General features: G+C 38.4%; 1 protein-coding gene across 2 annotated transcripts; it reads right to left on the reverse strand.

Annotated features, from left to right (window-relative positions):
• Positions 1 to 4,787: 4,787 nt before the first annotated feature.
• taf1a (TATA box binding protein (TBP)-associated factor, RNA polymerase I, A) lies at positions 4,788 to 13,761 on the reverse strand. Of its 2 annotated transcripts, none has more exons than XM_031730178.2 (11): positions 13,542 to 13,761; positions 11,489 to 11,662; positions 11,025 to 11,188; positions 10,627 to 10,740; positions 10,337 to 10,535; positions 9,993 to 10,114; positions 7,938 to 8,096; positions 7,566 to 7,632; positions 7,200 to 7,323; positions 6,958 to 7,112; positions 4,788 to 6,427 (listed from the first exon to the last, which is right to left on the reverse strand). In XM_031730178.2, the coding sequence occupies exons 2-11, from the start codon at positions 11,613 to 11,615 to the stop codon at positions 6,345 to 6,347; spliced, it is 1,314 nt and encodes a 437-aa protein (XP_031586038.2). In that variant the 5' UTR covers positions 11,616 to 11,662; positions 13,542 to 13,761; the 3' UTR covers positions 4,788 to 6,344. The 2 variants fall into 2 exon arrangements, with proteins under 2 accessions (XP_031586038.2, XP_039455412.1); XM_039599478.1 differs by lacking the exon at positions 13,542 to 13,761 and adding an exon at positions 12,031 to 12,140.
• Positions 13,762 to 15,218: the final 1,457 nt, after the last annotated feature.

Below are 15,218 nucleotides of genomic sequence, written 5' to 3' on the forward strand. Positions count from 1 at the left end.
TCATTGCAATTGCTTTGGCCACTAGCAGGATCCCACAGTCACCAGTAGTTTGCATGCATGAAGATCGTTAGATGCAAAGTAAAAGTTCCCCCAGCTGTATGGCACAGCTTTTCAACAGGTTAGAGAATACTCTTTTTTTGCAAGTGACTGCAGGGTGCCAGCAAGTTGTAGACCAGTCTCTAGACCTGTGTGACCAAGGCCTTACCAAGGTGCATCACACAGACACCTGTTAATTAGTGCTAAGCATCACTAACCAAAATTGGAGCACAGACTTTGTGAATGGGGTGTCAGTACAATTAACCAAACAACAGGTCGTACAATCAAATTATCTGTGGCGAAGCCTCACAAACAGCTAAGATTGTATCCACCTTTTTCTGCAAGAGTCACTCAGCACACACATCTAATAATCATAAACTGAAACATTAATGTGGAAAAAAGCTACAGAAAACAAAACTATGTTTTGTACCACCAGCATCGACATTACAGATGGTCTCCGGGCCTTTACAAACAGGTCACTGTGCCTCGTCAGCTGAATTCGTGTGACATCATTTTACTTATAGTTGTAACAGTAAGCCATTCAGTTTTTGCAGTAACGACCATGATCATATGAATTATTCAGTTAAGAATAGCTTTAGTATATCAACAGCGATCGTGGTAGCATGACTGATTTTGGAATGGATGAGTGCAAGTCAGTCTTTGGGAAGTACCTATCATGTGTTACTTTGGAACTAAAAGGAGGTCATTCATCAGCTTGTGATGCTAGCTTTAAAGCATGAGCTCACTTGAAAATTGCAAAACAAATGTAAATGTGTTGGGAGATATTCTGTGCTCACAGTCAGTGATGTGACTATGTGGTGAGTTCATTAATCCTTTTCTGTACCCCGACGAAGTGTTGCTCCTCTTTTGTATACTACGCAGTCTAAAACAGATATTTCTATACTTTCATAACTGTTGCCCCATTTCTCTATAAGTGTAATATGCATATATGACTGTTACCAGATTTATCATGTGGTTTAAAGTAGGTAAGTAGGTTGTTCATGCTCAAATTGGTCATGTACCCTATAGAGGTGGCTCAGTGTTTAGGTTTTAATTATAGACTATGGGAATGCCTCTTGCAGAACTGTTTTAAAAGTATATTTAATGAGTTATTTTTACTGTAGATTTTAGTTTAGATCCTCCGTTTTGTTACCTGTATGATCTGACACCAAACCCATCTACCAGATTATAAACATTTCTGGTGCAAAGTTGAGTATTTAACCATGGTGCTTTACAGGCCATTTGAGGATCTGTAGTCCCCGAGGTCATTCTTTTACTTTCCATTTTCTCTTCCCTCGCTGTCACCCTCGAATAAAGGCGTAAAACGCACAAACATAATCTTTAAATCTTTTTATTCATGAGCTGATTTGTATTCCCCTTTAATTTCTTAGTTTGATCTTCTGTCGTATTTTGAACCACGGCGTTTACATCGGTTTATCTCCTTCCCGCTTGTAGCACGCAGCACCGGTGAACACATCAGTATGTTAAGTCCAAATTGCATGGCCGAATTATCGAGCTTTCTCCCTCCATCTCCCTCTTTTGCTCCACTTCCAAGCCCTTTCCATACTTGAAATATTTTGCAGAGTTACTGAGATGTTACACTGTCACTGTGCAAGTCTGGATTTTAAGTTACAAATCCTCAGAGCCCTGAAGACCAACCAAGCGAGACTCTGAGTCACCCAATGCAGTGTGTGCGTATGTGCAATTGTGTGTGTAGCTTTTGTAGAGCAGCGAGTGAGGCTGCACGAGATGGGAAAACTCAATGTCAGCCACACACAACAAAGAACCATCCAAGGCCTTTAGATGTCAAGCACAAAATTAAAACATCTCTCTGAGCGCCGTTTGTGTGTATTTGTCCCAGAAGCAAATAGATTCAGCCTGCAACCTGCGTGGATGATTAATTACACAAACAGTTATTATGCTTGTCAGTTCACAGTGGGGTTAGGCCAAAGACGTCAGTAAATTTCTCTCAGGGCTAAACGAGGTTTTAATGGGTCTGTTAGAGTCATCAGAAGAACCTATGGAGACAGGATTTTTTATTTTTTTTTATTTTACCTGATAGATTTTACAGTACCGTTTGTCGTAGCAGCCTTGGGGTGCACTCCCAGATGAACATATATCATTGCTTCATGTAGGCTGAGAACTGGTGGAGCTGGTAGAACTGGTGGAGCTGCTCAGTGGCCAGTAGCTCTATACTTACTTCCTCCACCTACCATTATTCTTCAAATGTGATTTCTTTTACATCAACGGCCACTAGGCCAACGTGTACTGAATGATTGTGTTTACATCAGTGTTAACTTTGATAGCAAATTTTTTATTTAGTTGCAGTCATAGTCTTTTGACTAGAACATCATTTAGTTTTCTTTTAGTTTCAGTTGACTAAATATCATAAGATTATAGTAGACTAAATCTAAAGTTGATTCAGTTGAATAAAATATAAAGTGTTAAAGTTTGTCGTGGTTTTACCAGTGTGAGTTGCTCCATATGATTTAGAAAGTGTTTCACTTTCCTTGATATCAAATGTGAAATGTGTCCATGTGTCTGCTCTTGCCTTCTTCCCAAGCACTGACATTTTGTTGTATTTTTCATGAGAAACAGGGAGCAAGCGTGTTAGCGGAACCCTCCCACCCAGATCAAACTCTGCGTGTCTAACCTTACCACAGACAGATTGCTTCTGTCTGGAGGATTTCCGAGCTTGTCCCGCCTTTCTACACAACCTAATTGGTTCTGATTGGATCGTCTCTCCGGAACGTTTTCATTTAAATTTTTATTGGTTGACGAAAGTGTCAGTACCTTTCATCATAGTTTTTGTACTCATGCATTCGTTTTTACTTAATTATCATCTTGTTTTCGCTGAAAAAAAAGAAACAGCAATTGATGAAAAATATGACAAAAATTATTAGTCAACGAAATTAACACTGGTTTACATGATGTTATTTGGCTTAAATAAAGCTGAAGTCTACATTAACACCAGTATTGGAAAATTAAAGTATCTTACCCATAAAAATACTTTTCTATTGCTGCTTGTAAGTTCAGGTCCTCATCCGCTTGCCTATGGTGTTCCACAAGGTTCTGTTCTAGGGCCTCTACTTTTTATGCTGTTTATATCTGCTCCCTCTTCAGCACATTTTGGACATTTTTAAGAACTGCTATGCACTGCTATGCAGGCGACATTCAGTTTCAACATATTCCGTTTAATTTTAAGATATTTCTAAGCAGCCACCCTATGATAGCTGGGATAGGCACCAGCTCCCCCACGACCCTGAGAATATGCGGAAGACAATGGATGGAGCTTCAGATCTTGCAAAGGTGCTTAGATATCCTTGTTTGTGCCTCTCACAGATTTGTGCCTAAGGTATTGGAAACTCCAGGTTCCCTTGCCACTTTTGCTATATCTTCTATCAGGAACCTACAGGTAACTTTTAACTCAGTTTTCACTTAGGATACTCACATTAAAACCTGTGGTTTGCTCTTATTTTTATCATTTAAGGAATACTGCCGTTGCCATGCTCAGATCTAGAAATTGATTTTCATGCTTTTATTTCATCACATTGGGGTTACTGTAATTCATTGTTAACAAAGCTTCCTTGGAACCTCTGCAAGTTAGTCAGAGCACTGCTGCAAGGCTTCTAAGTACTCACATGTCACATCGTTGCTAATCCAGTTGCATTACTTCACTATTAATTATCATTTCAAGATTCCCCACAAAAAATAATTAATGTTTAAGTTGCATTTTGTACACAGCTTAGTGTGTGTACCATTTAGATGTCTGTTAGGCCTCCAATCAACAGAACATTGCTCAGTGGATGAAGGTGAATTGGTGATTGCTTGAAATTAGGCTAAATTCAAATCTTTACAGAGCTAGAAACAAATACTGTTCAACAAAATTCTGAAGTAATTTGTTTTTAAAGCCATGACTGGCCAAACAGATTTCTACCAGAAAATGTCCAGACATCTGGTGATCAGCGGGCATAATTCTGTGATATTTCAGACTGCTTAACATTAATGTATCTACTGTTGCTTGAAGGATCATTCTAATTTTGTTGAAATGACTGGGAAAAAAAAGTTGGAAAAGCGCATGAACTCCCCTCCAGCGTTTCAAAGAATAATAATCAGTGTGTTTGTTTTCAGGCCTGATTACAAGTAAAGACAGAAATCAGCCACCTGGCATAACCACTTCACTGTATTAGAAATCTCAGTCTAGAGCTACTTGGCGCCTTGACCTCATCACCCTGCATATTCATCACACTGGATAATGAGGACTGCATTCTTGGTAATATCTGATGTTTTGCAGGAACTACAGATTTATGGGTATAGCATCTGAACATCGATATCAGCTTTATTTATGATGGTAAAAATGTTGCAAAATGTACAAGCTTCTAGAATAAAATGTGAGAATGTGTAAAAAAAAACTTTGAAATTGTAATTGAATATTTTCCCTTGTAAAAATGCTTCAGACGCTTGTGTTTAAGTTACTGTAAAATAAGTAAATATCAGTAAATATGCCATTTACTGAAGGTGGTGCAAATGTTGTGGTTACATAAATTGTTTGGGGTAAATGTTAAAAAAAAGAATAGGGCATGGAGAGTTTTAAATTCAGTTATTATTATAATAAACATTGACTTTTTTCCAGAGGGGAGAGGGATACATACTATAAGAAAATAAAATAAATTGCATTGGATCAGCCAAATTATTATTTTGTATATCAGTACTGGGCCAGTGCATCCTTATTAAGCACCTCAAAGCACCAGGTGTGGGATTTAAGTGGTTGATTTAGCCTTAAACAGGAATTTCCTCTTGGATACTTTATCCATAAAAGAATCATCCACACTGTTTATATGCTGGTGTAACACGTCACAATAAAATGACAATATTTTGATGAGGGTTTTATCTGCACTGAGCTTCCTGTCTTGGCAAAGCACACAGAGACAGTGCAGGGAGCAAAGCTGCAGGTTTTAATAACAGTGTTTTGAACAGCCGGGACAACCTGCCTCAGACTCTCGCAGCTGCTTATGAATTGGTCATAAGGATGCTTTCTGTTTGTTACAGAATTTTATGTTAGATGATCCCTAAGTTGGGACTGCTCCAGCTGCTAAGATTTAAGGAGAAATTAAAGTCAGAAGAGACCAGGTGCATGAGAACAGATGAGAAAAATGATTTGTTGGGGAACAATTCAATCCCTGGACAAAAAAAAAAGAAAACTGCCCTTTTAACCTTCAACCGAAGTCCCTACAGAGCGTCTCCAAGGCAGAAAAATGACTGCTTCAGCTGTGAACATCTGCGTAGATTAAAAAACATTGAAAAACACTGGGGGGAAAAAAAGCTTTAAAGAGGTCACAAACAGGACACAGACCAAAGAAGTGACCGTTTACTGACTTGATTCTACTTGCTACTGCCCGAGTTTTGAATTTTCGAACAACATGTCTTACGTATTCCCAGATCTGTTCTGCAGCTGCTCCTGTGGTTAGGCAAGTGCTTTGGGCTCTGGTTTATGTAATGACTGCAAAGCAACACACATATACAGTACGGCTGACTGAGCTGCTGCATGGCCAACACTGTGGCAAGCCGAAACAGAATCATTACAAACACTTTCACTTATTAAATTGGCATGCTGCTGAATGCAAGAGTTTATTTCATGGTTCAGTGCAAAGGAGTCAAGAGCAACGCCAGGATTTGAAGGCCAGAAACATGTCCTGATACTAGATTCATAGGAACAGAAGTATTTATCTTTATAGACAGAGAATAGAAAAAATGAAGCTTTAGGAGTTTAAGTGGAGCCTTTTGATATGAAAAGGTTGACGTGGATGAATTGGTTGTATGGGTGTGAATATAAACACAAGTCAATTATGAGCAAACTCAAGGCACTTTTGCATTAAACGACTAAAAAACGGAAGCGTGTAGCAGCAACCACCTGCCAGCGAGTCTGTCTTCCTTAAACGTCCTCACAACACGCTGCTCAAAGGTTTGTGATGATGGGTCTTCTGACACGTCAACAAAGCTGTCAGAGAGAAACTCCTTCGAGCTCTGTGCGACATACATACACTACTAATGCTTATGAATTTAACACTCAAAGGTTCGCTGAGGTCAGAATAAAAAAATATTCACAGAAACCAGAAATCGGACATGAACACTAACAGTCAAAGGTACACTTTTCAAAATTAGGTGATCATACCCTCCAGACCCACTGCAAAAATGCAGAACAAGAGCTCCACACAGTGGAGAAAGTAAATCTAGGCACAATTTGCTCACGATTTTGGGAACGTCAGCCTGCTGGAGGACCTTTCGTTAACATTTAACAAAATGGAGCCTTAATATCTTCTTCCTTTTCTTTTCTTTGTCTCAGCTTTGCCCTTCACCTGTGAGCCATTCAGGCTGTACTTCAGTGGTCGGTCTGTGAAAAGAAAATACACAAAATACAAGAAGACAGAGAGTAAATGTACAGCTTTTACTGTGAGCTTTTAGGGCCAATGGGAGACTTTTTGCAGTAAAACATGACAAAGTTGCTGCTGTTTTACATAACATAAAACATTTTATTGAGCAGATAGCAGAGTGATAGTAGACTGACTCTGTCCTATTGCAACATTTATAGCAGATTATAGTGACAGTGTCGGCATGCTTGACAATCTCATTTTGCAACAAAACATTTTGTGATTTTTCGTTACTATTATACTCAACATTTGCCAGTAATTATTCGCACAACTACCTGCCAATCCAAAACTCTAAACTATTTAAGTCACTATCGCAGTAAACTAACAAAAGCAGAAAATATTAACATTTTAGAAAACCGAGCAAGATTGCTTTTTTCATTTTTCCTTTAAAAATTGTGATTAAATTATAAAAATGACTAATTAGTCATGAGATCCTTTCTATGTCAAGACATCATTTTCAGAATTATTTCCACTAAAATGAACACAAACCAACCTGGGCAAAGGATTTTTGTCAGTGAAGCTTTCACTTCAAAAAGCTCGGGGTTCTCCTTTGAGTCTTCCGTGGCATGGAAGCTCGTGAAGTGAAGCGCAAACCACCAGTCTTTTCTTTCAGCCATCTTTTCACCGACAATGTTCTCCCAGTCTACTCTGTTAACATTACATAACAGTAAGAAACAATAATAAAGTATGATCCGTTTCAAGCTGAATTAAAAATATAACAAAAACCACACATACTGATTTTGAAGCTTTTGGATCACTGCCTTTAAACGCATCCACACTTCCAGGTTGCTCCCCCAGCAATTGAAGTCCAGCATTTCCAGGACAACTCCTAAAGCTTTCGTGGTGTCACTTTGTTTCTCTTAAAGAGCAAAAATCATATATTTTTTATTACATGAGAGAAAGCATGATTTCGAGACACAGCTCTAACCTTGGAGAAATCAAACAAAGGAATTAACGTTACAGAGAACAGCTAGCAGTAAATAACTTTTCTATACATTTACTTTGACAGATTGTAATTCAGCTTATCATCAATTTTGCAGCAAGACTGAACTTTATTTGGCGAATGGTAGACATTTAAATCCATATTTAATTCCCTTTTACCTGACTGAAGCAGGAGAGAGCTATACTCCAGCATCAACTCATGGCTGGGGACCAATGCATGGAGGACCTAGAGCAAAACAAATGGACATTTTAAGCTTTTAAAACTGAATTGGATACAGTGTGTCTTTTCATTTTTTGTCCACAGAGCTTTAAATCTAATAACAGCCAATTTAAAACCTTATTCAGTGTGAAGTTTAACAGGGATCACTCCAGTTTTCCCCTCTTTCCCCTCCAAATACACAAACTATAAAATATTTATCATTAATACCATTTGAACACCTAGATTCCAATTTAAATTACATTTTTTGAGACATCTTTAAAGCACTGATTGAAATAGTAAATTGTTACAGTGAGTTTCATATGCAGCTTTACCTTCAACACTTTCATCAGTCTCTTCTCCGAAGCACCTTGTCGCTTTAAGTACTGGTAGAGGTAGACATGCGCGTTGGGATTGGGTGGGAAATTGCTGTCATACGCATAGTCATTCAGGACTTGCAGAGCCTCCTTGTGATGCTCATAAAACTCGAGCATCTGCCAAAAAAATAAAACAACAGTCATGTGATCAGTACTAATATTTTCCTTACACTAAACAACAACAAACCTATAAACAGGGCAACATGTGACAAACAGGAAGAGGCTATGTCTTACTGCATTAATTTGATCTTTTTATAAACTGCTACTGATGAAAGCAGATGATAGAATTAGGTCATGAAAAAACACCAACGTTTTATTAACATTTAATCAACATTACTAAAAAAGACAGCTGTAAACAAAATGTGCATTTCTATGCAACATTTCAAAGACTTTCAACTTTATACAAGGTGCCATTGATGTTGTGCTTGTAGTCAACAGCAAATGTTAGATCTGCCGTCCATTTGTACCTGAGAACTCTGTGATGTCCTTTCTTTTCTTTTGACAAAACTCTTTAATTTCTGCTGTCAGGTCCTGAACTCTTTAGCACTTCGCCCAGGCTGAGCCACCTGACAACCGAGTGGTAGTCTCAGTCACCACAGTCTACTGTTCCTCCAAATATGCAACAAACGGTCTCTGGTTCAGTGCTCTTTCCCTGAGTACGTTTTAACTATTTTAGTTACAACATGGTTAATTTTTAGCACTGAATTATAAAATGCTTCCTGCTGCATAACACAATGGAAAAGTACCAATTCCATTGTGGAATTGGTACTTCCACAACATTTTTCCTCTCAAGTTTGGAGACCTATTGATTGTCTATCCAACCATGTGGTTACGTCAGTGAACAAATCTCTCCCTGGTTTCACTGAGTGCAGTGCTGCCAGCTCCTCCGTAATCTTAAACTCCTTTTTTTATCCCATGTAAAGAGGAGTAACTGGGCTATGTCACTGATATCAAAGCTCTGGTCCAGAGCCAAGGAGAAAAAGTCAAACTTTTCTGCTTTGTTTTTCAACTGTAGCTCCAGATTTCCCCACAATGTCCTTGATCCGTCTTGTTATGGATGTTATGTTAGCATGTCACAGTCCACCTAATGTCCACCAGAGAATGCCTTACAGCTTATTTTGTAGGAAAACGCAAAGCTGGTCAACCATGGATGCTGGTAGCATCCATAAACTCTCGTATTTCACAGTGTGTTTAGTAAGTAAGTATGTCTGTGAAGGTTCTCAATCATCCAGGTCATCGTAGTCTAAGGAGCTTGGAAAGAAAAGCGTCTGGACTTCTTTAAGTTGCTTGAAGACGTTTCACCTCTCATCCGAGAAGCTTCTTCAGTAAGTAAGTAAAAGTTTATTTATATAGCACTTTTCACAGACAGATGTCACTAAGTGCTTCACAAGAGAGGTAACGAAAACAAATCATAAATACATCATAAAAACTCTGGTCTAATTAAAAGCTTTTTGAAATAAAAACGTCTTTAGCTGCTTTTTGAAGGTCTCCACCGAGTCCAGACACTGTAAAAATAGAGGAAGTGCATTCCACAGTCTGGGTGCAACAGCTTGGAAAGACCGGTCCCCTCGAGTTCTGAAACGAGTGTGGGGAACCACTAAAGGTTTTGACACAATGATCTCAGGTTACGAGAGTCTAATGATGATCCAAACTTTAAAATTTAATCGCAGCAATCTGCTTTTTTTTTTTGCTTTTTTTTATCTGAGCTGACGTAGTTTGGAGCTGGGTTCGAATGTGTGGAATTTCTGGGGGGGGTTTTCCCGGTGCCTGTGTGAATTCAATTCAGGTAATCAAGCTTCCTCCCACATTAGGTTCATTGGTGTTTCTAAATTAGCCATAGATGTGAATGTGAATGGTTGTCTGTTTCTCTGTGTTAGGGTGGCGGACTGTCCAGGGTGTAGCACACCTCTTGTCCTATGACACCTGTGATAGGCTTCAGCCCCCCTTCGATCCTGAATTGGATAAGCAGAAAAAAACTGAATGGATGAAGTAAAGGAAGGAATGAGTGTTTACCTCAACATATCTCAGTATGAAAGAATCCCAGACGCCTGGATTTTTCAAAATCTCCTCAAGATTCACTGAGGCTTGTCTGAAGTAGTTTTGCATGGTTTGACTGGAATCAGATTCATAATAATCTGAAAAAAAGAGCACCAAACATCAAAGATGTGAGCCCAGATAGACAGATTTTCACACACAAAAACATTTTTCACCAACATAATGAATTTGAATTGCTCTGTCAAACACACAGTTCCCATGTCTGACCTGTAGGTGGCAGTGTGACTTCACACGAGCCTCCAACACGCCTGAGAAACCTAAATAATGGATGTTCTGGGCTGTTATGCTGCGTGTCGCCTTACCGCTGCTGGAGCGTGTCGACTTTTTGACACACCAGATGATATAATCCAGCAGGCCCCTGTAGGCCTGGATCAGTTTAATATTCTGAATCTGAGCTGCTGTCTCTTTCCCGTGCCTCCAACTCTCAGCACTAGCAAGATGCCGCTTTGCATCTTCAATCTGCTGGTGGAGCAGGAGGTGGAAGGAATGTTCCAGAGAAATCTAGAAACACAAAATGACAACACCTCATAACAAAAAAATATGCAGATTCACATGAAAACTGCACCGCAGCCACTTTTATTAGTTGAAGTACCATAAGGTAATGTCTAAATCCCGAATGCTTCATTCGCTCATAGATGGTGTTGTAATCTTCCATTGTTGAGTTGAGATGATGGTGAAAGATCTCAGTGGCAGTTCTCCAAATAAACTGAAATTTCAAAGAGAGCATTAACGTCAAGGATGAAAATGAATGCAGTACTGTAGCTGAGTGTTTAAACAAGTCTTCATTAATTCTACATCTTGTACGCCTGCACTTTGACTAAACAACTGTAAAACTATTAAGTTTAGGGCCTTTATGGAAGTAATTCCTCTTTTACAGCCTGGGAGCGAAACCAAATATTTCATTCACGCTGTGGTGTACAACTGTGTGCAATTATGTGGCTTATAAGTCCATATGAATGGATATATGACCAAAGGAATTATAAAATCTACCTCCTTAGATGGTTGTGCTGTGAAAAGATTTCTGTCTTCTAAAATTTGGGGGTAGTACACCATATATTCTGCTGCCTCCTCCCATCTGTGGTGCAGCATGGCTTCTCTGATGCGCTCCCGACACATGCTGGTGGTCCGGCGAAACCCATTCTGTTGAGTCTGATCTGAAGATGAAAGGTATGAGTTCCAAACCTCAGAGAACATTGGATTTGTGAGGCTGATAGAAACATTTTTGATACCTTTTAAAATTGTTTTAATAAAGAAATAAAACATTTTTTATTTCACATTAAAGTGAAGAAATTATTTCTTAATTACCTCTGACAAAACTTTTCTATAATGTAAAATCCATGACTATGCAGAAGCCAGCAAACAGTGCATTGATCAGTAAGCAATAACTCTTGCATCTAATATGTCCTCTGCTGTCTAACAAAAAAATGTATTTATGGAAATGCTGCACAACCCACCTCCATATATGGGTTTAACTAAAGGGAACTTTGATTTCTTCCCTCCTTTTGAAGAGTTGTCCTCTGAGGAGTCAGAGTCATTCTCTAAGTCAATGTGAGGCTCCAGCTCTCTGTTGAAGTCATCCATAATCAGCACAGCAGTTAGACTCAGTCAGGACATTTTAACCGGCTCGTCTGCAAGAAGAAAAAAAGTCTGTGCTGAGATCGAGAAAGTATCGATTCCTTCAGTCATGCCTCTCCTACATTACATATATTGAGAGTGCGAAAAGCCTGTTCATAAACACCAAAGAAATTAGTAACAACTACATAAATTTATTTTTCTTCCTTTGTAAAAGTTGTGTGTTATTATATAAGACAAAGCAATCAAAACAGGCACTGTTTGATGAACACTTATTTAAAGATATCCATGGCAACAAATTCCAATTACACCACAGTGCTACTGCGCTAAAAATTGTTTATCAAAATGGTAAAATGTAAATGAATTGGTTCTTACATAGCACTACTACTCTATCTGAGCATTCAAAATGTTTTAAACAACTTGCCTCGTTCACCCATTCACACAAGCACTTTTTCTATGGTCTTTCCTTGTAAGTCAGGGGTGGGCACCGAGGGCCGGTGTCCCTGCAGGTTTTACATGTGTCCTTGAACCAACACAGCTGATTTAAATCAGCTAAATTATCTCCTCAACATGTCCTGATGTTCTCCAGAGGCCTGGTAACGAACTAATCATGTGATTCAGGTGTGTTGACCCAAGGTGAGATCTAAAACCTGCAGGGACACCGGCCCTCGGGGCCTGGAATTGCCCACCCCTGTTGTAAGTGCTTTCTATCTAAACTTCACACGCATTCATACTCTGATGGATGCATCGGAGAGCAACTTGGGGTTAGTATTTTGCCCCCACAACCCTAAGCCAAACCATATCATGCAAAAATCTTAGATACTTTGGATCGAAATTTATTCTGCAACATGACAATTACTCCAAACATGCAGTGCTTAATAAATTTATGTCATAAAAAAACAAGAAAAAAATATGTTAAAAATTAACATAAACTTGTTTTAAACCAAAAAGTACATTTGTTATTTATTAGTCAAATAACAAACTGAATTCACTTTGTATACCGAAATTTGAGCTGAGCTATTTTCTTCTGGTTAGGAAGTAAACAGAAGTAGTAAATAACTGTAATTTGACATCTTAATCAGAAAATAAATATGGCCTTAAGATTTTTTCTGCTTTTCTGTAAAATAGTAAACGTAAAACTTTATGGTTAAGAACAATAATTATATTTTGTCATTAAAAAATATAATTTCAAATTAAAGACCTTATGCATACTGGTGGATTAACCATTACAAAAGCATAAAAATTATTTTGGTAAATACCAGTACTGTTCATTTAGGGTGGCTGTGGCATAAACCTAATAAATTTGTTAAGCACTGTATATTGCCAGAGTAATTTTTTAAAGAAAAAAAAACAGTCAATCTGGGATTGCATACAGACACAAGATCAAATCAGGCAGCTTGAATCCACTGTAGAAATGTTTGGAACAACCTGCCCAGTAGCTTAAAAACGTTGGGTATGAGAACATAGAAGCATTACTGCTGTTTTAAAGACAAAAACACTCACTTTAGGACTTTACTTGTGTCTGTATACTACACTTCCTGAGACGGTAACTGACCAAATAAAAGTATTCAATACTTAGTAGAGGCTGAAATATTTGCACAGTACTGCATTTAAACAGATGTGCTTGCCAATAGTTCAATGATGTATATTAGGGCAAGACCGCTTCAAAAACTTTCATAATATAATTGGTTACTTTATACTAGAGTTGGCAATGTGCAATTGATAAAACTTTGGACATCTACACATGGGATATACCAGTGTTATTACAGTCTTCTATTGGCGAGCTATTCTTTGCAGCTGTATTTGATGCTAACTCACTAGCTTTCAGCTTATTTAGAGGCCACTGACAAACTACAACTTTACTTTTTAAGATATCAAGAAATGAACATTTTTCCTCAAAAACACAAGGAAAAGGTCTGTTTTCTTCCGACTTACCCACAAGTTTTAAGTTTGCTCAGACTGTTCTGGAGGAGTTTGTTTATGCACCGTACCGATGTTAACAGCTACCTGCATCAGAGAGCTAACGTCCTATCCATTGAGCATTGCTGTTGTTACTCTTGAAAATTAATATAATGCACCGGATTGTTGTGCTGTTGATTTCTGTGACTTCCACGCGTTGTTTTTGACCGCCATGCTTTAGCAGCTAAGGAAGTACAGTAGGAAGCTACGCTGCCATTGGCTGCTGTACCCGGAAAGGGCGGGGCAAATACTTTTCTCCTTCCTCCTCTGAACTGAAGCGAAGAAACCTTAGAAAAATGACTCCTGTTTACAGATATTTCCGCTTTTGTGTTTCTATAAAATGTTGCGTTCAAGAAAAAAAGAGGAAAAACAAGGATAAGAAACCCTAGATACAAATCAGCATTGTTTAGGCTCTCCAATTTACTTTCTCTACGCGTTTATTTATATTAAACATGGGCTGTGTATAAAATGCATTATTTTGTAACTTTTTACATTTTCACGTTTTTTTGTTTGTTTTTTTACCATTACTCCAAAAATATTTAGGTATGAAATTCTGAACTTTTTACTTCACACCATTTATTTTAAAGATTTAGTTCCTTATTATCTTTCACTCAGAAGGATAGCAGCAAGAGTAAAACGGCAGGTTTAGAATATGTTAATGAGACCTGCTATGATGTATGGTTAGGAGATGTTGGTCCTGACAAAAAGACAGGAGGCAGAGTTGAAGATGCTCATATTTCATTAGGAGAGACGAGAAGACCCTAGACAAAGTTAAAGGGACAAGGCTGAGATGGTTTGGACATGTGCAGAGGAGGGGCAGATATACTGGACAAGTGATGTTCAACATGGGTCTGGCAGGCAGGAGGAAACGAGGAAGACCACAGAGGAGGTTCATGAATTTAGTGAGGGATGACATGCAAAGGGTGACAGAGAACAGAGGAGGATGCAAGGGACAGAATTAGATGGAGCCAGATGATCAGCTATGGCAACCCATAAGGGTAGGATTATAACTTTATTATATGGGGTCTAAATTTTTCTTTTACCAATTTTCAGAATAGTTACTTAGTAGAAAACAATTATCAGGATCTTGTGTAGTGCCACTTTTCATCAGCACAGAGGCTCAGTGGTTAGTGCTACTGAAAACCTGGCAGGGCTCTTTTGTGTGGTGTTTACATCTTCTCCCTGTCCTTGCACGGGTTTGCTGTTAATCTCATTAATTTCCATCATCGGTTAAATAAATGCTAATGATAAAAATATAATAAGATCCCATTTTTATGAGGGCAGAGCGTTCACATGAGCCTGAAAATCATGCCCAGTGTTCTCTCCACTTTATTTATTTATTTCTTTTCAAGTAATAGATTTTCAATGGGCGACACCGTCTTTGGTTTTGACCCTCTCTGTGCCAGCCTATTTAAAAGATCTTGGAAACATCCCTGCCACAGGCAAACAATGGAATCTATTAAGATAGTAAGATCAGGACAAGTTATCAACACACCAATATGAAGGAGCAATCCACAGCAGATATATTTGTATATTAAAAAGACAAAACAAAAAAAACTACTACAGAGATATCCAGCATACACAAAGCAGTGGTGTACATGATTTTCCCAGCCGGTAATGAAGTGTAAAGCACAACTGCAATGCAGGATCATC

The sequence above is a fragment of the Oreochromis aureus genome, linkage group 15 (assembly GCF_013358895.1).
Source record: "Oreochromis aureus strain Israel breed Guangdong linkage group 15, ZZ_aureus, whole genome shotgun sequence".
NCBI lineage: Eukaryota > Metazoa > Chordata > Actinopteri > Cichliformes > Cichlidae > Oreochromis > Oreochromis aureus.